The 26,988-nt window shown below is 42.7% G+C and overlaps 1 protein-coding gene across 1 annotated transcript in view; it reads left to right on the top strand.

Moving 5' to 3' along the window:
• The window catches only part of LOC144827822 (multidrug and toxin extrusion protein 1-like), a 227,396-nt gene that overhangs the window by 194,313 nt on the left and 6,095 nt on the right, over positions 1–26,988 (top strand). Inside the window, exon 13 of the mRNA XM_078685988.1 lies at positions 13,123–13,195. Coding sequence (XP_078542114.1) covers positions 13,123–13,195 — 73 coding nt within the window. The remainder of the gene's footprint in view (positions 1–13,122; positions 13,196–26,988) is intronic.

The following is a 26,988-nucleotide window of genomic DNA, read 5'->3' as shown; positions in this document are numbered from 1 at the left end:
AGAAGCCAGCAGGCCGAACTGACAGGCCAGCCAAACCAGAGGCCCCCAACACGGCATCCGCAGGGGCCAGAAGGGGAGGCAAAGGGACAACAGATTCAACCCCAAAACCCCAAACCAAGAAGGGGCACAGGGAAAAGCACAGGAGCTAGCCACAGCCACGCCCCACTGAGAGAAGCAGCAGGAAGACAGGGAGGGAGCCCGGCAGCCCACACATGCCAACACACACAACAGCCCCAGCACAAATGCCAGGGGCAAATGAGAGGTACAGGAAAAGGACAGAAGGCCAGCCCAGGACACAGGAACACCAGGCACAGGAACACCGACCTCCAAGAGGCCGAAAGAGCCCAACCAAAACAAGGCACCAAGGCACCAGATAAAGGGCAGCCAGGAAAGGACCCAGGCAGGGACCCAAAAGCAACTCCAAAGAAACTAAGAGCCCCACAGCCAACATCTGGACACACCGAAGCAGAGAATGCACCAGCGACCCACACGCAAAGGCAAATGAGCAGCCAAACACAGGGACAGCAAGGCCAAAACCCAACAGAGGCAAAACCCAGGCCCCAACAACACACCAGAACACCCCAGGCACCACAATACCAAAAGGCAGGTGTCCAGAGAACCCAAAGGTACACAACCCATCGAGGGGAGCAGGAGCGGCAAGAAAAAGGGAAGACCAAATATCGGCCGACCCAGGAACTGCAGAGCCAACAAAAGTAAGGACCAGAGATACCACAGGCCCAAAACTAGCCCCAGACCAAAGTGAGAAAAGGCCAAGCCCAAACGATAAGTCCCACGGGGAAAGCCACAGCCCCAGAGCTGAGGCAAAGCCAGCCGGAACTTCAAGGCTGACAAGGAGGAGTGGGAAAGCCGCAAGGCAGCCCACTCACCAGGGAAGGCTGACACCAGACCCAAAACCGGCCACCCCACCAACAAACCCACCAGCCACTGACAAGGCCAGGCACGGTGAGGAGAACACCCAGTTGGAAAAGGCGGCAGGGCAGAGTGAACCGGCAGACAGGGTGGGGCACAGGAGCCGCACACCTGATAAACCAAGGAGCCACCCAGGCAGAAGCCAAGGAAGACCCACAACAGCTTGCAACCACAGGCGGAAAAGGGCCCGGCAGCCGAGAGGCAAAGGACCCCAAAAAGTGGACCAAGCCACAGAAAGAAACACAAGAGGGGAGACAGAAGCCACAACTGGAAAACCAAAACCCACCAGGCAACCAAGCGCAACACAACCCAGCACTAGGCAAGAGGCAAACACCAACACGAGCCAGAGAACCCACTAGGGGCACCACCAGCACAGCCCCGGAGCGAACAGCCAAACAAGGCCAAGGGTCCACCAGGACTGAGGGAGGGCACAGAAACCCCCCCTTCCCCCGGGGCAACAACGGAACCCAAGAAACAGGGAGGCCGGAAACCCCAAGGGCCCAACGCAGGAATCAAGAAGTGAACCAGCCACAGAAAAGAAAAGCAACACCAGGGACAGGCGCCCCATAACCGTCAACCCAGGCAGCAGGCAGAAACACAAAACCCAGCAACCAGGAGGCAGGGAACCCCAAAGGAAAGGCCTCATAACAGGAAGGCAACCACATCAGGGCAGCCACCACTGGGTCAGGGGAGCAGCTAACCCACCTACTGCCCAGAGCAGCAAACTCCAGGGAAGGAAAACCGGAACCCCCAACCAAGAGAGAAAGAGGAACCAACAAAGACCCATACACCGACCAAAGGGACACACAAAGGCCAACAGCCACACCAATCCCATGGAAGGGACCAAGAAGAAGCAAGGCACTCCCGAGCAGGGGCCAAGCAAACAGACCTGGAAAGAACCAAGGAGTGTCTTTTGAACCGGCTCAAGGACCGAGAGCGGACACAACCAGGCGCCAGCAGGGAGGAAAAGCAGCAAGCCAGAAAAACACACACTGCGAAGCCCACAGCACCAAAGAGGCACAGGCGAGCATCCAATCAGAACCCCACCACACCCGAGCCCACCGAACACTGCACACCAGACAAGGGCAGGAACTAACAGGGTGGAAAGGCAGCAGGCCACCCAAGGGAACCTAGGAAACAGCACGCCACTAGGACCGGGGCTGAGGCGTACAAAGGGCAAGACTGCCAGGGAGGCAGACACAGCTGACCAGCACAGCACCCATAAATGCCCCACCAGTACCAGAGTGGCACAGACGGACCGCAAAAAGTATCTGCAAGCAAGAAACAACCCAGAAAGTGCACTGGCCAACTGTAAAATCACAGACTGGAGCGAAACCAAAAATGCAGAGGATGTCAAGACCTCAATGGGGAGACAGCATGCAGTGCTGGATAAAAACAAGGGTACCATGCTGCAAGCAACTGGTTTGATGATAACTCTGGTCCAAACATTGCCCGCAAGTTATGATGCCTTGTGGCACAATAGACCTGATGGGAAAAGAGGTGGGGGAGTGGCAATTTTCTATAAAAAAGAGTTGGCAATGGGGAAATTAACAGGAGAAAATCCCGAAGGAGTGGATATACTAATAGCTAAAGCTTACACCAATAATATGAGCATCGCAGTGGTTGTAGTATACCAACCCCGAGAGCTCCCCCCAAGTTCATTGACCATTTCACTGAAATTGTCACTAACCTATGCTCACGGTTCAAACAGCTTCAGGTTATAGGGGATTTTAACTCTCACTGGGACCAACTACCAAAAGAAATACAAGCCCAACAGTTGGATGAAATAATGGCCACATTAGGATTGCACCAGTTGGTAGACACCCCCACCCATGAGAACGGTCACACGTTAGACCTGGTCTGGTCCACTCAGTCACTGGTTAACCTAGTAGATACATCCTGATGCGGCTGGTCCGATCATTATCTCAGCAGTTTCCAAACAAGCCTTACTAGTTGTTCTCCCTGTCCTCCGCCCAGATGGAAAATGGTGCCGAGTTGGAATAAGATTGAGGCCAATAGTTTGGGTGAAACTCTACTAGCAATGGCTTCCAGGGAAACATGGTCTGATGATCTTGAAGTTAGGTACAATTCTATTTGCATTCAATTAAATATGGCCTTTAATAAATTGCCACCAGCTCGTAAAATAAAAGCAGAAAATAAGGGGAAGGGCGCCCCCTTGTTCACCGAACTCAGGGGATTAAAGCGGACCCTCCGTCACTATGAAATACAGTGGCAGAAAACCTACGAGCCACAGACACTTCTGGAATACAAGCTTAATCTTATCAACTATAAAAAAGCCATCCTTAAAAGAAAGGCGGAATTCTATTATTCCAGGATCCTGGCTGCTGATAATAAACAAAAAGAAACTTTTAAAATTTTAAAAGAGGTCAACCAAAAGCAAAGGCAAGAAGCCCCTACCAGTCGGGAACTATGTAATAACTTCCTGACAATTTTTTCAGGCGCAGTCAATGATATCTTAATTGACATTCATAATACTCCTATCAATTCACAGGTCCTGGTAAGGGCAAAATCACACAAGAATATAATTGAATCTATCACCACCTTTCCTAAAATTGACCAAGACTTCATACTGCATTGAAGATTAAGCCAGGTTCACCGGCGGATCCCTGCCCCCGCAGGATTTTCAAACAAGCCTTCCCAGTGATTGAAGCAGAAGTCCTTTCCATGCTTAATCTTTCTCTGGAAAAAGGGATAGTCGGCAGGAAATTTAAGGAAGCTACAGTAATTCCATTACTCAAAAAAGTGGGTGTCTCCCAACTGCCCTTATAGCCAAAATCCTTGAGCAACATGTCTTAAAACTTTATCAGGGTTCATGGACGACCATCACCTACTTGGGGACAGGCAGGCTGGCTTCAAAGCCTATCCTCTCTTGTTCCAACATTCGAACGGTGGTGACAGCAATGATCTTTTCTTGGTTAGACTATGGCAACGTGCCTTATATTGGGCTAATGGATAACCTGTTAAACAAACTTCTGGTGGCTGATTGTTAAACTCCCTAGATATACAAGAGCTTCCCCCCTACTGCAAAAACTTCATTGCCTTCTCATCAAGGAAAGAACCAAATTCAAGGGACTTTGTATCGCCCATAAGACAAGCCCCAAGTTACATTAAAGAGTGCCTTGTGAAGTACGTCCTAAGCCACTTATTAAGATCCTCCGCGGGGAACCAACTATCCTGCCCGCGGTTTAACCTCACAAAAAAAGGAGGGCGGGCCTTTTCCGTCTGCATTCCACAATTGTGTAACAGGCTCCCGCTCCATCTCCGATCAGAGAAGGCCCTTTTCCATTTAGGACGAATTTGTAGACCCTCCTCTTCATTGAAGCTTGGGCTTAATTCCACACAGTTAGGGACCATACTCACCCAGGGGTGCTGTAGCTTCCTTTTCATAGCGCTTAGAGACCTGTTGGTATTAAGCGCTCTATAAATCACAATTAACAATAACAAGAAGCAAAGAAAGACCACAGCACCAGAAATGCCCTGGCAGGCACCCATACACGAACCAACCAGGCCCGACCCCACTGAACACCGGTAAAATCAGGGGTGAACAGGGTGCAAAGGCCACAGGCCTGCATAGCAGAAGTACAGCAGCACAGTAAGGAAATGAAACTGCGACGTGGTACTAACCACGTGGCAGTCAAACACTATCACAGAGACTCACCCCAAACCACCAGCCCAGACACCATCCACCCAGGAGAGCCGAGCAAAGGAGGAAACCATTAGCAACCGGCACCCCCAGGCGGTCATGCATCATCCAGGAGGAAAAAGGCCAAAATGCAGCCCCAGTCGGCATACAGGAATGCAAGGGGCACTCCCAAGACCGTCCCGAGGTGCAGCAGCAGCGCGTCTTCCAGACCAGCCCAGCCACAGGAAGACCTGGCTTTCAAACCAGAACAGACCGGCAGGAGCGATGCCCCAGCCACAAAGGACTGGCCGCCCAACAACGCAGCTCCCAGCAAGCCCAGCAGGCCAGGAGACCGTGGAACTGGACATCGAGGACAGCCCAGCAGCCCGATGAGACATACAAGAAGACACCAGCTGTTAAGAAATAGCAAATCCATGTCCTATTCTGTCGAAAGACAGAAAAAAAGAACAGGCTGAATGCTGGAATGGTACAGCTTATGTGCTTCCAATGGGAGGGGCTGGGTTTAGGTATCACAGCATTCTCCTGCTCTTTTTTTCTGTCATGGAGATGGTCATCTCCACTTTGTTAAGGAATGGGACGTGTACTGGAGGGACCGGGAGGTAATCACTGATTCTCCATTTGACAGGCCATTTTTATTCTTCCATTCCCTTTACTTGGTCTTTCCCTGCCCCTCTAGTATATTTTGTATTTGTGTAGTGTTTGTAAATTACATTACAATCGGTATACCTACTTATCATCAGGGTTTGATCATTAGATAATAATACTTTCATAATGGTTTACCTACTTAGACCAAAGTATGTAAGTTTAAGCAAATAAATGAGTCTCTTTTAATAACAATAATGTTTTGAACACTCAAAATAAAGTCAATAAGATGTGATGGCACAAATGCTAAGCATCAAAAATATTTGGGACTGTTCACAAAGGTAACATACTTGTGAGTAATTCTCAAATTACATTTTCCTGTACACTATTGAGTAACTTTACTACTTTTGCTGTTCCCTGATTCCTTTGGCTAAAAATCTGAGTGTAAAGTTACTCAAAAGTACAGACATACATCTCTCTACTCCCTGAAAAATTGTGTGCAGCCAAATGTTCTAATGTAAGCTATTCCTGCCATAAAAAAGAGATAAAAAGCTTAGGCGTGTGGCTTGAACAAGATCTGTCTTTCAAGACCCACGCAAAGAAAACTGCTGGAGTCTGCTTTGCTCTGCTGCGATCAGCCCGCAAGATACTACCTCTGCTTCCGGCGACCTCGAGGAAACTCCTCATCCAGGGGTTGATTGTCTCGAGGTTAGACTATAGTAATGCGCTTTTTTTGGGCGCGCCGGAGGCAACCCTCAACAAACTTCAGCTGGTGCAGAACGCAGCAGCAAGGCTGCTGCTCAATGTGCCCAGGAGACAGTCAGCAGAACCAGCACTAAGAGCTTTGCATTGGCTTCCTGTGAGGGAGAGGATAACATTTAAATCCCTTTGTACAGCCCATAAAATCCTGAGTGGGAGAGGTCCTCCCATCTTGGAGAACATGGTGCTCCCTTATAAGGCTACTAGAGCACTACGCTCTGACCACAAATCCCTGGTAAAGGTGGCTAGAGTAAAAAGAGCCCGGACGGGCGGAAGAAGATTTTCTGTAAATGTGTCTAAGTTATGGAATGCGCTGCCCATGCACTTACGGACAGAAACCAGCATGATGCGATTTCGAAAGTTGCTTAAGACCCATTTATTCCCCGCCTAGAGGCTGTCCTTCCTCCCTCTGCTTCCGAGCTATGAACGAGCGCTGGGAGGCCCTAGGGTAACCACGCGCTATACAAGATTCCAAATAATAATAATAATAATAATAATAAAAGACACAGTAGTAAGTCCAGCACTGCATTCGGCTGGACATTTAATACTGCAACACTCACACCATTGAAAATAATGGGAGGAGGGTCTTAAAATAAATTCCCATGAGAATAATGCCAAACTGCAATTTTTTATTGAAAATACATGAAATTATATACATAATTATAATTTTACAGTGAAAATACAATCTGAAAGTGAAACACATTTATTAGTTAATCATAAAACATTTAACAACCTTTTTTGAACTTAAAAATGAAAGTATCATTATTTAAAAAAATATATATATTTAAATCACTTTTAATTCATTCTGTTCATCTTTAACAATTATTAATGCATAATACACTTTTCTACATTTAAATGCATGTCAATATTTATTGTAAAGTATTTTTAATTTATTAGAAAGTTTAATAAACCTCTTTAATTTTCCCTCTAATTTACTATAGGGAGATCTGAGCCCAGACTGTCATGTCAACCTGTGGTGAACTATTGGGAAATGTAAAAACATATTTTACCCAAGAAAAATTAATTATCAAAAATATTTTAAGTTGAATATTAATGGAAATTAATTTTGTATAATCATTTTAAATAGAGAACAAAATATAAAATGCTACAGTGCTAATAAAATCTTAGTTAATCTTTAATGAATTTGAATATATATTAACTTAAATACAAATTATTTTCCTAAATTTCCAAATTTCCTGAAAGCAGTGCACCCCGTTTAATGTCTGAAAACTGAGAAATACCATGTTTAGTAGTACTCTCCCTTCCAACTAAACAGTGCAGTTCGATCTAGTGCAAAGTGCAGCACACATTAGGATGTGTAGTTATTGAAAATGTAAGGTTGTGGTAGGTATCCATAAATGTCAGGGCTGTTATCTGTAACCAAATCACACAAACATTAACTCAGCATTTCACTTTTAATTGTCTTCCAAATTATTCAAATACACGCCTGTGGACATTGCCAAACCCAGAGAGAACAATATGTCTGGTACTCCTATAATAAGAATAGCCAGAGGAACAAAGACGAGGGCCAAGACTTCGCAAGGATATGCTTCTGCACAACGAAGAAGACTTGAGGGAATTGCCATGCTCAGTGCAACTGCGTGTCAGAATTTTAATAACAAAAATTGTCTACCATAAACATTGCTACCCAAATGTTGCTACAAAAACATCGTCCTATTGGGTGTAGATTTTGTTAATTCCAATATGGTGAAATGTTTGCAAATGACATTTAAGGTACTATATTTTAGTCAGACAATATTTGTTCAACACAATACTTTGGCACCATTCCATTCAGTGCATTTTATGAGCCAGCCAGGACAAATGAAACATGGCTTGCAGCACTAGTTTCCATATATGGAATAGAATTAGAAAATGCTACCTTTTTTTATACTTTCCATATAGTTGTGAATTGCATTACAGTCATCACATGAACACTGAACCATAGAAAGTCATTCTGCCACAAGTTAGTGAACTGACCTAAGGCACACAATAGACTATACAGACTACTTTCCCTCGAAAAAATCATCCTTTTTGCTCTGATCACCACCATGTTTTTTACTTATATTGGTGATTACCGTCTCTGATTGTGCCTTGCTCTTGCCAATGCAAATTGACTTTCCAGGTTTTTCCACTTAGCTGATGAGAACTACCAGGAAGTAGATTAGTTACCCATCACCTTTTGTCTGGGGGTGACTGTGTGGGAAAGTGTTCTTTTTTACCCTGACCACCCCCATTTGTTGACTGATACGGGAGGTCAGTGTCAACACAGTCACCACGGAGTACGTGGAGACCAACCATCTGCTGTATCCGAGTCAGTCGGTTTTCAGAGCCAATTTCAGCACCGAAACAGCCTTATAGGAATTTGCTGAAACTATAAAAGCCACACTGGACAGAGGAGGCTTTGGTGTTGTTGAACCTTTCCGCTGCCTTCGATACCGTGCCTCACAACAGACTACTGCATAGACTGGGGGAGGGCGGTATCGGAGGAACAGTATTGAGATGGTTCACCTCCTTCTTAAACAACCGTCTACAAACCATTTGGTCCCCTCCTTTTGCCGCTGCCATCCTTCCCATGAATGGTAGGGTTCCTCAGGGCTCACATTTGAGCACAACTTTTTTCAATTTGTATATGGTCCTTCCTTGCCGAGAAGTACAGTGCCAAAATGGTATCATATGCGGAAGACACTCAATTGCTGTTCACTTGAGAGAAGGGTGCTGAGTTCAATGGCAAAGGGATCAACACTTGTCTCTTAGAGGTATTCTCTTGGCTTAGACAAAACCAACTGAAGTGCAACTCTGAAAAGTCAGAGATTATCTTCTTTGGCTCAAGCGGTTGTAAAGCATGGCACAATTGGTGGCCGCAGGACATGTCTCGCCCTTCATCACCAGTTAACCAGTTACTACTGTGACAAATCTTGGGGTCAAATTGGACGCTTCCCTCTCAATGAAGGTTCAGATTAAATCGGTGGCCGGGACCTGTTTTGGGAAATTGACAATGCTGAGAATTTTTCTCCACCTGCTCCCAGTCTCTCACAGAAAAATGGTAGTCCAGGCCTTGGTGGTCTTGAGACTGGCCTACGTAAACTCCCTGTACCTGGGCCTCCCGGATTACTTACTTACTTGGCCGTCTGCATATGGTCCAGAACATGGCGGCCAGGGTCATCTTTTTGGCAGGACCTAGGACACACATGACCCATCTTCTGTCTTCCTTGCGCTGGCTTCAGGTTCGGAAATGAATCCATTTTAAGGCATTGGTTCTGTTCTTTAAAGCCTTTCACAAGATAGGGGCCCCTTACCTCAGGGAACAATTTCAACACTACACACCTCAACGTACCTTGAGGTCATCTGCTCAGCTTCTGACCTCTACTGCTAAGGTCTTGCTTTCTCAGGACTGTGCCTGGGAGTAGCCTTGCGCTTTATAAATACCAAATAACATAACATAACAGTGACTCTGCTTGTGCCCTAGGCTCTAACCAGACACAAAGCCAGTACTCTGTTTAAAAAGTATGTAGTAATTTAATGTAATTACAGTTGGTACTGACAATCTGCCTGTAAGTCCTTTGAATATGGTGGGGCACGTAGGCTTAGAGACCCAGTAGATTTAATGCACATAAGTATGCCCTGCTGTGGTGCCTGCGGACACTTTAAAAGCCAGATCTACCTGACTATGTCCAAATTCGACTGTGGAATTATACGTACTACCATAGTCTTAAACTACCTTATTGTCACATGTAATTCACCCCTAAGATTTGCCCTCGGTGCCCTAAGGGAACTGTTGCCATGTTAAATGAAGCAGGGACATTATGAAACATGTTTTATATGCCCCGGTGAGGGAAAAATTGCCAATTTCTTTTCACCATTGTAGTTCATTAGCTCTATGGGCTAACATGGGAGGGCTTTATTTAAAAGAATAAAGTCTATCTTACGACAACAGTGAGCTGAACCAGTACTTCAAAGTATAAACATAATAGTTGCCTTAAATCCAGCAACTTATCAAGGTTGGATTTATTATAACTATTACAGGAAAGAAGTTATAGAACTGCTTTCCAAAAGTTACCAAATTCAGCTCTGTAGCAGACCCTTCTTTCTGATAGGCCAGATTTGACAGGCTGATTCAAGCTTCCTTAATGAGGTGTGAGGTGTTTTGAACTGAGACAAAGAAGACCTCTGATGGAAGGAGATCTTCTGCCTGTTGATGCCTGGACAGGAAGTGTAGTCAAACTGTTCTTCAAATGAGAAAACTGTGAAACCAGGAACAAGGCCCACCCCCACTTCCTGCACCCCCAGCCAGATGAAAGCCCATGTAATAGAATTTGGATAGGGGCTGGAAGGGGAGTGTAGGGGAAAGTTAGTACAACTTATGGGTGTGTTTAGCCAAACCTGAAGTTCCAGGCAAAATCTACTTAATTTTGTGTTTTCCTTTCTGGGAATAGAAAATGTCACAATTCCGGGGAAGTGGTCATTATAGAGGGTTGCACCTTACACCCTATTGGTCAAGGTTACCCCCTTTCTTGCCTGCCCAGAAACCAGGGTAAATATGGGAGCGCTGCCAGCAACTGAAATATTTACTTGAAAAGAAGAAAAAGGACTACACTGCTGAAAACATGGCCTGCACCAAGAAGGACTACACCCATAAGGACTGCACCTGCTGCACACACTGGGCTTCACAAAAGAGGACGTTGCCTTGTGTTAAAAGTTGGAGGAGTGTTCTAAGTATGTCCAGACGTGGGTTCCTTGTTCACTTTGCCACTGGATTCAAGCTAGCCAGGCTAATGAGGGGTGTTACCCAAAACTGGTCCTAAGATGCTTGTTTTTGGTTTAGATAAGACCTGGCTTGCCAGTTCAGCCTGGACTGTTTCCATGAGGAACAGGGTCAATACTGATTTGCATAAGCTGGATCTGAATTGGGGTCGCAAAGTGAGCTAAAAAACAATGGTGTATTCAACCCAAATCTGTGACTGAGGTTGAGTGTCTGAAAAATGTAAGAGCTCCGTCCATCATCTCCTTGTGTTTGCTATGTTCGCCCTAAGTTGGCAGGGTATGCCCAGACATGTGTCCCTTGCTCACACTACCACTGGAGTCAAGCTGGTCTGGCTGAAGTGGGGTGTTAACCCGGAACCAGTCCCAGGATGCTTGTTCCAGTCCTGGGAAGACCTGGCTTGGCAGTTCGGCTGGACTGTTCCATGAGGAACAGGGTCAAGACTGATTTGCATATAGCTGGGTCTGAACTGAGGTGGCCAAGTGAGCTAAAGAACAATGGCAGATTCAACCCAAATCTGTGACTGGGGTGAGTGTCTGAAAAGATTCAGCGCTCCATCCATCATCTTGTGTTTTCTTTGTTTGCCCTAAGGTCGAAGGGTTTTTCCAGATGTGGGTCACTTGCTCACTTTGACACTGGATTCAAGTTAGCCTGGCTGATGTAGAGTGTTAACCCGAAACCAGTCCCAGGATGCTTCAAAGACCTGGCTTGGCAGTTCACACTGGACTGTTCCTATGAGGAACAGGGTAAAGATTGATTTGCATGTGGCTGGGTCTGAACTGGGGTCGTGAAGTGAGCTAAAGAACGATGGTGGATTCAGCGCAGATCTGTGACTGGGGGTGAGTGGCTGACATTTATCAGTGCTCTGTCCATCATCTTCTTGTGTTCGCTTGTCTGCACGTAATGAAGGCACACTTGCATTTTGGTGCAAGGGTGCTGCGTTGGCGCTAGGCAGCTTGAAGTGCAACTGGGCAGGGAGAGACCTGGGGAGAGTTATATCTGAGTAGAGATCTTGCTATCCAGCTCTCTGTCATTCATACAACAAAGTACACAAATTTGCACTATTGCACAGTGTTGAGCGAATTCTAACAAAATCTGCTCAATAGTATATATGAGAGCCCAAAGAGACCAGAGGTGTGAATTTTAACAATATAGCTCCTACTTTGTTAAGAAGGTCTACTAAAGGAGTGTGCAAACACCCTAGCAGTGAAAGTATTACAGTGAAAAGTGATTTGATAGAGTTCAGACTCAGTTGTAAGTTTGTTCCAAGTGGGACCAATGAGGCAAGAATGCTGTTTTATGAACAGGTGCAGGAAAAAGTGCTAAATACAAGACCTACTTAAAGCTTAATCAGTGTAACGTATTGACCTTCATTAAAGCAGACCATTAATTGTGCCCTGTATTTCGAGTTACCAGGTGACACCAGAATTAACTATTCATCAGAAAGACTTGATAAGTGGTATTCAATGTAGAGATCTCATTTGCTTTAAGCATGCTAAGACTATGGGTAGAATTCTTCAGACACACATGCAGAATTTAGCTCATTAAGTCCAATGTCTGCATGCTATCACACAACAACTCACAATTCCTGTTATTAAATCAATCAACTTGATGTAGTGTATAAACCATAAAAGTACAACAATCATTAATTCAAAACCAATAAAAAATATACATAAAACATCTAAAATTATATCGTTTTAAAATACGTAAATTGACAATATGTAGCAGACATATCTTCCTTGGTCCAAGCTAAAACCATTACTTTATATTATCTAATTCATTATACATATAATAAGATTTTGAGGGAAAAAAATATTTCCTGTCATTCTCCTGCTCCCTGAATTGGCGATATCCCCAGTAACAGAAAATACGGAGTGAGGAAATAACTGCAATAATTACAGATAATAATCTTCTAAGAGAAATTGACAGAGTATTTGTAAAGCTTGTGAAATGATCATCAAACTGTCCACCCTGGCTTGAGGATCAGTGGGTGAGTTTACCAACCACGAAACACCGAAAGGAAGCTCAGGCTGATGACTGGAGCGTCTTCCTTCATCCTTGGTCCATCTGGACTTGGGGATGCAGAGATGCTCTAGGTCACAGACCAAAGCATAGGATACTATGCTTGTAAGCACTTAGGATGCACAATGCCGAGGCACCTATGAGGCGTTAACCCCTTCACTGCGGGGGAGCTGAGCTCGTCACGGCCGCACCCGTTTTTGGAACGTTCAGCACAGCGGGGAAATTAGCCCCGCGTGCGAACGTTCCAACGGCCGTGACAAGCTGAGCTCGTCAGCAGCACCCATGAGGTTAATGAGCGAGTGTGGGTGTGAAGGAGACGAGTCATGACGTCATACAAAATGGCGTCATGAAGATGTCCATTTAGGAGCAGAGGAATGATGCCTCAGACTGATCTTCCTGTTCTTAGGCACAAGAGCGAGCAGGACTGAAGAAGAACACCTCATCAGGACCGGTGCCTTCATGCACGGATTCCATCTCCTGTAAGTGGCACTTTATTGATTTTCTAGAAAGGGAACATGAAACGTGATGCTTCTCATGTCTGACAGGCGTCTTCCACAGGTATCATATTTGATGATCAGGTGAAGTTTCCAGGCTTATTTTCAGTTCTAGACTAAATGTTTCTCTCATTAATGAAAGTGCTACATTTTACATAAATATCACTAGGTCAATTGGTAAAAAATAATTCTGAAATGAATCTGTGTGTAATTACAGCAACCTCATGCATGCACTGGGATTTACAGTGTGATACATATTCAACATCGAGAACAGAACTGGGGTTCTTTACCCAGTTACATTATCCCGGAAAAAGATCTGCCGTCCTCTTTCAACTCAGTGTTTTTATCTGCCTGAATTGGAACACATATACACAAGCTAAATACTTAATGACATGCTATATATAAGCTATTCAAGGCTGCTTTCCTTCACATTTGACGACACTGGGTACCATCTTTTTGATTTTCTCAACTACTGAAGGTAGTTTTTCTCAGTGTAGCTGGTATGGATAGGGAAAATGCATTTTGTGTAAATACTGATTGCAAAACAGTATCCGTACATGTGTTAAACATGTTGCAGATCCAGAGAATAGTGTAAATAGAAGGTGGATACTATAGCCTTATAGCCGCGGTAGAGGGCTTTTCGGCTATTAAAGGCCCGCTCGGGCCTTTAACAAGGGAGAGGGACTTTAATAGCCGGTATAGCCCAGCTACGAAGGGATATAAGGCTATTAGAACATTCTGCCACTAGAGGGATTATGCCATTATATATTATTATTATATAATATATAATATATAATATATATTATGCCACTATCATGAGGCTTCTCTTTTCTTCTACTTCGCTTTGTTATCTGGCTGTCAGTAATAGCGATTTTAGATGAATGAGGGTGAAGGGGCAGAGTAATTGATAATCAAGTTTCATGCTTGGGGCTTTTCTTTTTTCCCTGTTTTCTTCTTTTTGGCCAAGGATGTATACCTCTCAAGGGATAAAGTAGGAAGGTCCAGGTGGTGTGGGTGTCTTTCAGATGTCATCATTTAGGGATGGGACCTGACTGCTCATATAGTTGTGGAAGTGGGAGTGGGGGCTTTGGGGAGCGGGTGATGTTGGAGGGTGTTAGACCTGGCACCATTGGCGTGGGTCTCCCTTCCGTTTTTCGCTTTTGTTTCCTCAGTTTTAGCTGGTGTTAGATGCTCTAGGTGTGGTGCCACTGCCATTCAGTGCCACAACGGAAATGCTCCCTATTGTAAATTGACTGTATGAATTGGTTTAATCCTAATTGACCCAAGGAACATGATAGGAAAGGCGCATTTAGTATGCCTGAGCTCCGAATTTTAAAGTGCATCTTTTAGTGAAGATTCTTTTATATTCTGTGTTTGAAAATATCACTTTTAGAAAGTAGATATTTTCTTGCCTATGCCTTCCAGTGTACTCTGCTGTTATGTGTATTGGCTGTCTGGTTTTGGAGGGTCAGGACAGGCTGAGGCTGACCTGGACTGAATAGAGAGATCTGCAGTTGGAGTATGGGGAGGGGTGACCCTTTGATCTGAGCAGGGCTGTGCCTGGCAAGGTGAATAATGGCTCCCCCCCCACTGTGTGTCTGATGGCAGACCCCCTCTTCCTGAAAGGCAGGATGCAACCTTGTAAACAAAGTGCTCCAGGACAACACCAAACTGGTTCTGACTGGGTTTAGTGATTTGTGACTTTTTGAGAACAAAGACTTTTGGGGTATAAAGACCTGTGCTAAAACCCCTAGACAGTGTGTTACTTCTGGAGGTCAAGACAAACCTCTGTCCATGTAACTAAAGTGAAAGGACTTTCATCCGTCTTGCTGAAGCAACTACCCAAGGGCCTGATTTGAGCTTGCCTCCTGCTGAAGTTTCAGGGACATTAGACTTCACCCATCAGCCTATTTGAGGGGAGTTTTACTCGCAGGTGAGGTCTCTGTTGAGAATTCCAGAGCCTCTGGTTTAACTGCAGAGAACGCAGGATGAAAGTCATTGTTATCACTATTGTGGGCCGCCGCAGCTGAGGAGCTGTTGCCGCTGAGTGACCGCATTTGCTGTACTACAAAAATCATCGCTATCACTATTGTGGGCCGCCGTAGCTGAGGAGCTGTTGCCACTGAGAGACCGCATTTACCTTTGTTAACAAAGTAATCGCTATTGTGGGCCACCGGGGCTGAAGAAGCTGTTGCCACTGAGAGCCCGCATTTGCCGCCCTACGAGAATAATCGCTATTGCTATTGTGGGCCACCACAGCTGAGGAGCTGTTTCCGCTGAGTGCCCGCATTTGCCGTTCTATGAGAATCATCGCTATCGCTATTGTGGGCCACTGCAGCTGAGGAGTTGTGCCGCTGAGTGCCTGCACTAGTCACTACTTCAAGGATCTTTTTAACCCCTGTGAGTGCCATGGGGTGCCTGTCTTTATTCCCCATCTCAGTATTACTGTGAGTGCTACAGCCGGGAGCAGTGGCCGCTGCGAGTCCTCCTGTCATCACTGCGGCTTCCTTGTGAGGCTGCGTGCCGTGCCCCTTTAAATCTCAGGTACATTGTGCATCACCGGATCGCGTGGACCCCAGCCTCGAACTAAGTTCATTCCACACGCTTTTTGAGTGCCTTTATTACTTTTGAAGGGAATCTGTAATTACGTGCATTGTGGCTCCTTGAGAGCTTTTCAGCCTTGTGTTCAGTCTATATAAATATAACTATTTTCTATAACTACTTGGAGTGTCCGTCTGTAGCGTCCTTCCTGTGTTATTGTGTATGGTCATAAATGCTTCACACACTGCCTCTGAGATATATTTATTTTATTTTATTTTATTTTTGCAATTTTTAAAGCGCGCAAATACCCATAAGGGTGTCTCGGCGCTAGTGTTTACAGAGCTCACTGATGGTGTGACAGGGGAGTTAGGAAGATGAAAACAGCCATGTTTTAAGGCTCTTTCTGAATTTGAGGAGCGTGGGGGCAGTTTTGATATGAAGTGGTAGGTGGTTCCACAGTTTGGCTGTGGCGGTTGTGAAACATCTGTCTCCCCAACTGGCCTTTCTTGTCCTAGGGACGTTCAGCAAGTAGGCAGAAGAAGATCGAAGGGTCCTGTGATGTTCCAGTGGGAAACTGTGGTCCTGCATTATTCAGCGTTTTATAGGCTATGCAAAGAGCCTTAAATTTGATTCGGCTCCTAACCGGAAGCCAATGTAGTTCCTTGATATGAGCTGAGGTTGAAGTGAACTTAGGGATGGATAATAGAGTTCTGGCCGCCGCGTTTTGTACTGTCTGGAGCTTGTTGAGAACCTTTTCTTGGGCATTCAGGAGAAGAGAGTTACAATAGTCTGTTCTCGAGAACACTAAGGTGCTGATGAGTGTTTTGCCCGCGGACTGTGGTAGGTAAGGAAGTAATTTTTTTATTTTTTTTAGAGTGTAGAAGGCAGATGATACAACAGCATTGGCGTGGTGTATGAAAGTAAGTTTATCATCAAAAATGACTCCGAGGTTTCGGACCTTGGCCACCGGTTGGGGGGGGGACCCCATCTGAAGTGGCCACCATTGAGGGGACCATGATGGGTGCAAGCTCCCGAATGTCATCACCTCTGTTTTATCAGAGTTAAGTTTGAGGCAGTTTGATGACATCCAGGAGCTTATCGCCTTCGTTCCCTCTTGAAAGTTGGCGGCGATAGATGCTCCGTTGTTGTGCACTGATAATACTAATTGGGTATCGTCAGCGTAAGTTGTCAGGGCAATACCATAAGATTTTATCACCCTCGCTAAGTCCGATACATAGATATTAAAAAGCGTTGGACTTAGCGAGGAGCCCTGTGGAACGCCGTATGGGAGGGAGAAGGTCTGGGAGGTGAAATTACCCATCTTGACAGTCTGGGGGCGATTGGCTAGGAAAGAGGCAATCAGGTCTTTAGCTTTGCCTCTAATTCCTAGAGCTGAGACACGGTCGATCAGAGTGACATGATCGACCGTGTCGAAAGCCGCAGAAAGATCTAAGAGTATTAGGACTGCTGCTCCTCCCATGTCCATTGTCGTTCGAATTTCGTCAGCGGCCTTTAGCAGTGCTGTCTCCGTCCCGTGTCCCTGTCTGAAGCCAAACTGAGTGTCATCAAGTAGAGTGTTGTCATTGATGAATTTCGAAAGTTGAATGTTCATGGTTTTTCCGAAGAGCTTGGCTGGGAAGGGGAGACATGCGATGGGTCTGTAACTGGAAGGGAGCAGAGGGTCCAGGGTGGGCTTTTTTAGAAGTGGCTTGATGATAGCCTCATTCCAAACTGAGGGATATATTCCTGTTAAAAACATGGCATTGCAGATGGTAGTCAGCGCGGGGGAAATAGCTTCTGGAATGAGGTTCAGGATAGCAGGGGGACATGGGTCGAGGGGGGATCCGGATTTAGTGCTGGTTATCAGGCGTTGAATATGCTTCTGGTCAATGGTGTCGAAAACTGATAAAATGGGCGAAGATAGGCCTGTCTGCTTGTGCTAAGTTACCACAGGGTTTAGCAGGGGTTTTCAAAGTGTGTAGCCCCCTTACTCTGACTTCGGAAGAAGGATCTCTATTGGACCTCGGCGCCAGCTGCCCGCCAACTAGAGATCCCCATTTCAAACAGAAGGTGAGGGGTGGGTAGACTACCCATGTAAACACAGAAACAGCAGAAATATGCCTTTAAGGGAAAAGGCAGGTATCCTCTAGTTTTTATGTGTCCTGAGCAGATAGTTTAATTGTGGGTAAAGCACAACTGGCTTGTGAAACTTAAGATCAGCGATGAGTAAATTGAGAAATGTTATTAATAATATATGCGGTTTGAATGACAGGAACACAAGTTGTACAATTGCTTTGGAGATGCAAATGTTAAATGGTGATATTATTTGTCTCCAATAGGCGGATATTGAAGGATCATAATTTCAGTTGTTAGATACACTTCAGTTTAAGTTAATTGGGGGCAAAGCAAGGGGCACGTACTTGCGGAGTTGCTATATTAGCTAACAACACATGCTTTCAATTTGTACAAGTACAAGTGGATAAACACAGGTGGCGTGTTATAGCTGAATTCCTATCTTTTATGAAAATAATTACCCAACTCATCATCTCCCTCACCAAGGAAGCCAACATCCCCAGGCACAACTTCCAAGAAGGGATGAAAGCCATGGCAACCTGAAGACAGAACAGCTGGTTGAAACTCAACTCAGAGATAAAAAAAACCCTTCTGCATGGTATGACAGTTGGTGGCCCTCTGCCCTCGGAAACCAACCTGCCCAGACAAACCATGCACGTAACCTCTGTATCATACTGGACTCTTCGCTCACTATGAATTGACAGATTAATGCCATCTCCGCCGCATGCTTGAACACCCTCTGCATACTATGTGAAACATTCAAATGGATACCTCCAACTCCAGGAAAACAGCCATTCACATCCTCATCACCAGTAGGCTACACTACAGCAACGTCCTCTATGCCAGGATTAAAAAAAAAACTCTACAAACTCCAGACCATCCAGAACGCCGCTGCCAGACTAATCCTCGATATTCCATGGCACAACCACATAACCAACACCTCCTTGACCGTCACTGGCTCCCTGTTAAAAGAATAATAACTTTCAAGATGCCCACACACACCTACAAGGCCCTCCACAACATTTTAATTCAATACCACAACAACTGCTTCTCCTTCAGCACCCCAAGAGAAACCTCTGCTCAGCCGACCTCTGCCATGTCCCATGCTTCTACAGGAACAGAGTGGGGGAAAGGTCCTTCTCATACCTCACATCCAAGACCTGAAATGATCTCCCCCTTCACCACCGGTGAAGCCTGACACTGCACCACTTCAGAAAAGACCTCAAGACCTGAGCAGATCTGAACAGATTAAATAATCAGCATTTTTCCTTAATAGGTAGGTGCAACATAATAAAAATATATTTTCCCCCAATATTCAATATTTTTTCCAGGCCATTGTGGTGGAATTCGAGAATCTGTTATATTCTTTTACACAATTTAGATCTGCATTTATCTTTGTCTCATCAAAATCAATCAAGTACAATTCAGATAAAGTTCTGACTCGAGATAAAGCAACATATGCCATACCTTCCTTGAACACAGAACTTCCAATATTCACCAAAGCAGTATCCACACTTAAACCTTGAGATTTATGAATAGTCACTGCATATGCCAAAGAAACAGGAAACTGTTTTCGGCGGACATATAAATCTTTCACAAGCAAAAATCATGCAGAACAACGACTGATTTGTTGTACTTCTTCAATACCATCAAATTTAATATTTATAAATTCAATTCCATCTCTATTTCGGTAATTCACAAAATCAACAACATGACCCATTGCTCCATTTACTAAACCTCTTTCCACATGTAAATTACGTTGTAAAATTATACGACAATTTAAAGATGCATACAGAGTCTTTTCTAATCCAGCAGTTTTAGATATTGTCTTCTCTAAAGAATCCAATTTTGATTTCAACTTTTCAGACAAAACAATAGTTGCTCCTTCATGTTCTATTTTATCAATAGCTTCCAATTTCACAATCTCTTGATATTCCAACTTTAACATTTTGTTGTTGAAGATTGAACATTATTTTAGAGTTGGCATCAAGCATATAACAGATTTGTTTTCAGGAATTTTCATAAAAATATTCTCTGGGAGAATGTTTTCTTTTGGAAACAAATTTGAAATTGAAATTAATCATCCATGTAAAGCTTCTTTGCCATGCTCAGTTAGTTTTTTCAATTCTAACATCTTGTAGAATATTTTTATAATCTTCATCCTTTGCCTGTCGCATATTTTGAAATTTAACCATATGTGAACATTTCCAATGCTTCCTAAGCACTTCCTGGTATCTTCATGCGTAAACATTTTAAACACTGGTTGTCCTTTAACTGGAGTTAGTTGCAGTAGATCTCCAAAAACAATGATGTGTTTGCCTCCACATCATAGTCTGTTTTAAGAATTTCTTGCATTCTTAAATGCACAAAAGCAAGCATTACATTTGATACCATGATTACTTCATCAATGATAAGAAGTTTGATTTTCTTTTGGACTCTTGAAACTTCACATCAAGCTTCTCCAGATAGCTCGTGGTATTGTAATTTGTTATCATGCTCCACTGGCAGCATCAATAAGCGATGTAAAGTAATCTCTTTAATGTGTGCTGCCAACCCAGTTGGAGCAGTAACAACACAAGAGAGCAATCGCTTTCATCAGGAAACTTTTTCCAGTTCCTGCTTCTCCACTCACATTCAGTCGGACAGGTATAAATGATGTACATGAGCACTCTTTTTTGTCATGAGATAAACCATGCTCAATGTGTTCTGTGACCGCGTCATAAATTTGTCTCTGCTCAACGTTTAGTTCTTTTTCCAAATCTGCTAAGTGAACTCCATCCTTCTGAGCTTGTTACATGGCTCTTTCATTTTCAGCCATGACAGTGGTGGCTTCATTTTGTATAATTGGTCCTCCTAGTGGATCCTGAATGAAGCAGAACTCTGACTATCTTGAGAACTGTCTCTAGCAATCTCCGCTGCAATTGTAGCTTCTTGCTGTATTTCCTCGTTCAACATTTGCAGATAATTTGAAAAAACAGGACATTCTATGGTATCCTTGGTTGCATTGAACAAATCTTCATAAGTAAGAAAATCTCCAAGTAGTACCTCTTCTGTACGCCAAGGCTTAAAGAGTTGCAAAAGAGCTAAGTATTAAAATTCCCTTTTGTCTGGAGATTCACAACTCAATTTTCGATGATTATTCAAATGGCCTTTTCTTTGTTTCACTAGACAGCCTTCACAACCAATTACTGCATATATACCTTTATTGATGTCGTCTGTGACGTTGTTTTTTAAAGTATAGGTTTGCAGAACTTCATAGAGACAAACGTTCTCAAGGTGAGTACTTCTATTTGGATAGTATGTATCCAACATGTTTGTCTTCAAAATATCTGTACTGTCTGGTTCTTTCTCCACCAAATACTCTATTTCTTGTACAGATTTCAAAACTCGGTTTCGTGTTGCAGCAAGACCTAGACTCACCCAAATGATGGTTCTAGATTTGGCATATAGACTTGCTGATGATAACCGATCAGAACATTCATATGCTCCAATTTCTCGATGCGACAACGTCTTCAGACTGTAACTGTATAATTTCTTGCTTAGACTCTTTTCATGTGAAATTTCCTCCCACATTTCCTTCAGTTCCGTCTTTTCTGATTTTGTGATGTAAGACGTCACATATCGAGCCACAGCAATAGAGTTGTCAGCCACATATTGAATATCCATGTTAGCATTCCACATGGACAAAATGACTGGGTTGTAGTCATTTATGAATTTGGATTCCTCATTTCTTCCTAGGTTGTATGTATTTTTCGGTGATTTTCTTGTCACAGTATGTCGCAGAGAAGACATACAATTATTGACTCTTCCTTTCGATGTTACTGGACGTGGAAATGCAAAACGACATTTCGTGTAGAACTTGTCCTTGGATTTGTATTTTTGACGAAAGTATTTCCCACAACGATGGGTTTGAAAGCGTAAAATTTGATGTCTTAAATTGTTTTCTTCTGTACTTTTCGGAAAAGCACATGTAGAATACTGCTCAATGAAACTCATCAGTTTCTCATCTGAATCTGTTCCAAATTTTGGTGCATCTTTAATCCATAGCAGCATATGTATATGAGGAACACCTCTTGCTTGATACTCCTTTCTCCAAAAGAAATCCAACACCTCTCCAAGCGGAGGATTTTGTTTTTTTTGTAATAAAAGACATCATAGCTTCAAACCTATGATTGAAAAATCTGCATACATTAACTGGATCCAAAGAGCACAGTTCTCCAGGTGTCTTGTATTCAATATTTTCAATGTTTTTATTTGCCTCTCGTAGAAATTCAAATAAGTCTTCCCAAGCATACTCAGCACAGCTAAGAGTGAGGAACCATGTAGGAGTTCCTAAGTTTCTCAGCATATATTTCAATTCCCCATGACGACGATACCAATATTCGTTAGTACCACGCTGACATGCCATGAGATTAATTAGCTGAGATTCCAATACACTGTCTTGCAGTTTCACTTTATCCATAAAATCCCTTGCCGAAACATTTTGAAGATGTGTTCCACTTTTCAGTATATGGTTTACTGCATAGGAAAGTCCAGACAAATCACTCTCAAACAGTAGATGGAACAAATATGGAATGCATTGATGAAACCTTGGATCTTCTGCATATAATCTTGAAGTCCGGTATTCAGATGCAGGAATTTGAACAGGTCGGTCGTCATATCGTCCACCTTCACCTGTTGGAAATAACTGTGGAAAACAACGAGCTTCCAAACTTTCTTCCCATACTCTAATGGGACTTCCTTCGGCTTTTTTCATCTGAAACAAGTCAATAGCATTCCCCATTACTTCTTTGGAATGCAATGGATGAACACTATAATGTTCATAAATTTCTTCTCTTCTAGAGACATCAACCTTTCCTATTTGCCCAGCAGAGACATCAGTGTCGTCTTGTACACTTGTTTCCTCTTTTCCCACATACACAGTTTTATAGTACTGATTATTTTTTACCAGATACAACGTTGCCTTTTTGACTTTCCTAACATCCACTAATTCTTGCCAGATTTTCTTACTTTTTGTCGGAACACCTTTAACTAGAATAACCAGAGGTTCCTCTTCTACTTTTTCTACACCAATTGTATCAATATTTTTCTTAAAATCTAGAGGCAAATAAACAACTCTTCCCTTTAATCCTCTCTGTAAACCTGAAGGAGGCAATGTCCCTGTCTTAGGCTCCATGCGAATAATAGCCTGAAAAGGATGCACACATTGAATCAGAATAGACTTATAGGTATTTAAATCCATCAATTCAGAAGGAATGTCTACCAACTCCAGATTATTATGAACAGCTCGAGCAGGCATTCTGTTTTCATTTAATTTATTATAACAATATTTACAAATACGTTGATCAGAACTCAAATCAAAACAATTTTCTACCAACAAATAGGTTGCAAAATCCTTCCACTCATTATTATTTTCCTTTTCGCTTTTTACATATAAATCAACTAATCTAGTCTGATTCTTGTAATGAGTTCCTCGACAACACACACAAGTAAAATTAGGCCTTTCACTTGAATCGACCTTAAACTTTGTAATTTCATGTTCAAATTTTTCTGTACTTGAAATCTCTACATTCTCTTCCACATTACCTTCTATTACTGTATCAGTTTCTGCACTGTCCTCTTTTTCACCAAAGTAACAAAACTCAATTTCTTCACAAATGTTCTTCACATCTAATTCAGTTCCATGCAAAAGAGCACTGTTTAACTGTTTTAGCTTAAGTGCTGGACTTTTTGCATAATACAACCTTCTCACTAATTTCCTCACTTTATTATGATGCACTGCTAACATCCTAAAATGGTGAAAAACACTCTGACATACTTTTCTTGAAAGACAAGCCGGTGAATGCCCTTGCAAACCTGTTTTTTCTCTCACTCTACAAGGATCTAACTCTTGCAAAAGTTTCATTTTTTTTTGTAGACTTTTCTTAGTATATGTCCGTATGAAACTGATAAACAAATCAATTGAATCCTGTCGCACACTACAAATACTACTACAATTCCAAGTATATACTGGAGCCTTAGGACATCTCCCTAAAACTTCATCAGCTAACACCTCTTCTGTATTTCTAGGCACAGTTGTTTCTTTTTCAACCGGACAACCGTCCTTCACCTCATATGCTCGACCACTGGTGTCAACTGCATGCACCAAATCATTATCCTGAAAGTAACTTTCTTTATTAAAAAATGGCTCACAACTTGAACTATGCTTCCATTCTCCAGAAAAAACATCACAAAAATGTGTCCAATTAATTACTCTTTTCCACTTACATTTTGATTTGAAAACATTGATTTCCTTATCTAGTGTACGAATTCTATTCATTACTAATCCATATACCTTCACTTTAAATGCTTCATCCACAATCTTCATTATGTTTTTTTCTTGTAAAAAGCAGTCTTTGTTTGATACATCTTTACATTTTTTAATAACTCTGAAACTATTCTGTTATAAAACATTCGTCTACGAATTTCAATAAATTGATTTCTCCTTCTATTGCTATAGACAATATCATCTCCTTCTACAGGTCTAACAATTTTTGAGGGGCAGAATTTTTATTTCTATTAAGAGATCCATTATTCTTCTTTGAAACAACATCTTTTTTTTTTGACATTTCAATAATTTTCTTAAAAAGTCCTTAGTTTGCTTACCAGGAGCATTATTTTTTTTCATCGAAGATTGTGTTTTGGATGAGTCTTGTATTTCTGTTTTCTTGGACCTTAAATCCTGTTTATGTTTTTTTTTACGTCTTTCCTTTGACAGCATATTCTTTTATCTTTCTATAGATGATTACAATCTGTGGTAAAGAAAAAATAACATATTGTAGACCACTACAAACATCCTACATAGCAATTACAATAACTGAACGATATAAACACTAGGTAACAACATAAGTTACTTTATACCACAGCAACTGTGTCACAGCAACAGTGCAGTAGAGTTTCATTATTAATATTACTCTCTGCCTGCATCATCTCACTCTGTGCCTGTGTCTTATGTCACTCTGTACCTGTGTCTCATCTCACTCTGTGCCTGTGTATCATCTCACTCTGTGCCTGCCCCATCTCTCTGTTTGTGTGTGTTATTTCTCTCTTTGCGTATCTCATCTCACTCTATGCCTGTGCCTCATCTCACTCTGTGCCTGTGCCTCATCTCACTCTGTGCCTGTGTCTTATGTTACTCTGTGCTTGTGTCTCATCTAACTCTGTGCCTGTGTATCATCTCACTCTGTGCCTGCCCCATCTCTCTCTTTGTGTGTGTCACTGTCTGTTTGCGTCTGTCTCATCTCATTCTGGTAAATGTTTTATGTAAAAAGTATGACTTTAACATTTTTGACAAGGATCACACTGTGTGTCTGTATGAAATAAGGAATTATATTTTCACATTTGTCGATTATGTCACCTGTGTCTGCTTACAGTTTCCATTTCTAAGGTTAAAGGCTACTTTGTGCCTGTGTCTGACCTCACTCTGTGCCTGTGTGTCATCTCACTATGTGCCTGCCCCATCTCTCTCTCTTTGTCTGTGTCATTTGTCTGTTTGCGTCTGTCTCATCTCATTCTGGTAAATGTTTTATGGTAAAAAGCATGGCTTTAACATTTTTCACAAGGATCACACTGAGTCTCTGTATGAAATAAGGAATTATATTTTCACATTTTTCAATAATGTCACATGTGTCTGCTCACAGTTTGCATCTCTAAGCTAAAAGGGTACTCTGTGCCTGTGTCTCACCTCACTCTGTTCCTGTGTGTAAACTCACTCTGTGCCTGCCCCATCTCTCTCTCTTTTTTATGTGTAATTTATCTGTTTGTGTGTGTCTCATCTCACTCTGGTAAATGTTTCATGCTAAAAAGTGTGGCTTTAACATTTTTGACAAGGATCACACATGTGTCTGTATGAAATAAAGAATGATATTTTCACATTTTTCAATTATGTCACCTGTGTGCTCACAGTTTCCATCTTTCTAACTCTCATCAAATTATTCACCCAGATCAATTTAAAATCAAGCTTGACTCACAGTGTGATCTTAGGCACATGAACAGGATGTTACATGTAATCTACCATGTCTAACTCTGCATGCAATATGTGTGTCTGTGGTCATACGATTTCACTGTGTGTACTGGCAAAAAACAGACCACATATATAAATAAGCAAGACATAACATTCCTTTTTCATTTCAAAGGCACACCCTGGATCTTGATTGCACAGCTTAGAGCCTATTTGTGAAGTAAGAGGCCTAACAGACATGCTGCCTAAGATTCCCTACTAGTACATATGCTAAAGCCTAACTGACGTTGAAAATACATGTATTTCCATACTTTAAACACATCAACTAAGCAAATTATTCACCCAGATCCATTTAAAATCAAGCTTGACTCGCAGTGTGATCTTAGGCACATGACCAGGATGTTACATGTAATCTTCCATGTCTATCTCTGCATGCAATATGTGTGTCTCTGCTCATACTATTTCACTGTGTCTACTGGCAAAAAACAGACCACATATAAAAATAAGCAAGACATAACATTCCTTTTTCATTTCAAAGGCACACCCTGGATCTTGATTGCACAGCTTAGAGCCTATTTGTGAAGTAAGAGGCCTAACAGACATGCTGCTTAAGATTCCCTACTAGAACATATGATAAAGCCTAACTGACTTTGAAAATACATATATTTGCATACTTTAAACACATCAACTAAGCAACTTATTCACCCGGATCCATTTAAAATCAAGCTTGACTCAAAGTGTGATCTTAGGCACATGACCAGGATGTTACATGTAATCTACCATGTCTGTCTCTGCATGCAATATGTGTGTCTCTGGTCATACTATTTCACTGTGTCTAATGGCAAAAAACAGACCACATATATAAATAAGCAAGACATAACATTCCTTTTTTATTTCAAAGGCACACCCAGGATCTTGATTGCACACCTTAGAGCCTATTTGTGAAGTAAGAGGCCTACCAGACATGCTGCCTAGGATTCCCTACTAGTACATATGCTAAAGCCTAACTGACTTTAAGAATACATGTATTTCCATACTTTAAACACAACAACTAACCAAATTATTCACCCAGATCCATTGAAAATCAAGCTTGACTCACAGTGTGATCTTAGGCACATGAGACACATGTCATGACACACACACAAAGAGAGAAATGACACACATA

Source organism: Lissotriton helveticus, chromosome 4_1 (assembly GCF_964261635.1).
Source record: "Lissotriton helveticus chromosome 4_1, aLisHel1.1, whole genome shotgun sequence".
Classification (NCBI taxonomy): Eukaryota; Metazoa; Chordata; class Amphibia; order Caudata; family Salamandridae; genus Lissotriton; species Lissotriton helveticus.
The sequence above is the reverse complement of the archived record's forward strand: the minus strand, read 5'-3'. Positions and strand labels throughout refer to the sequence as shown.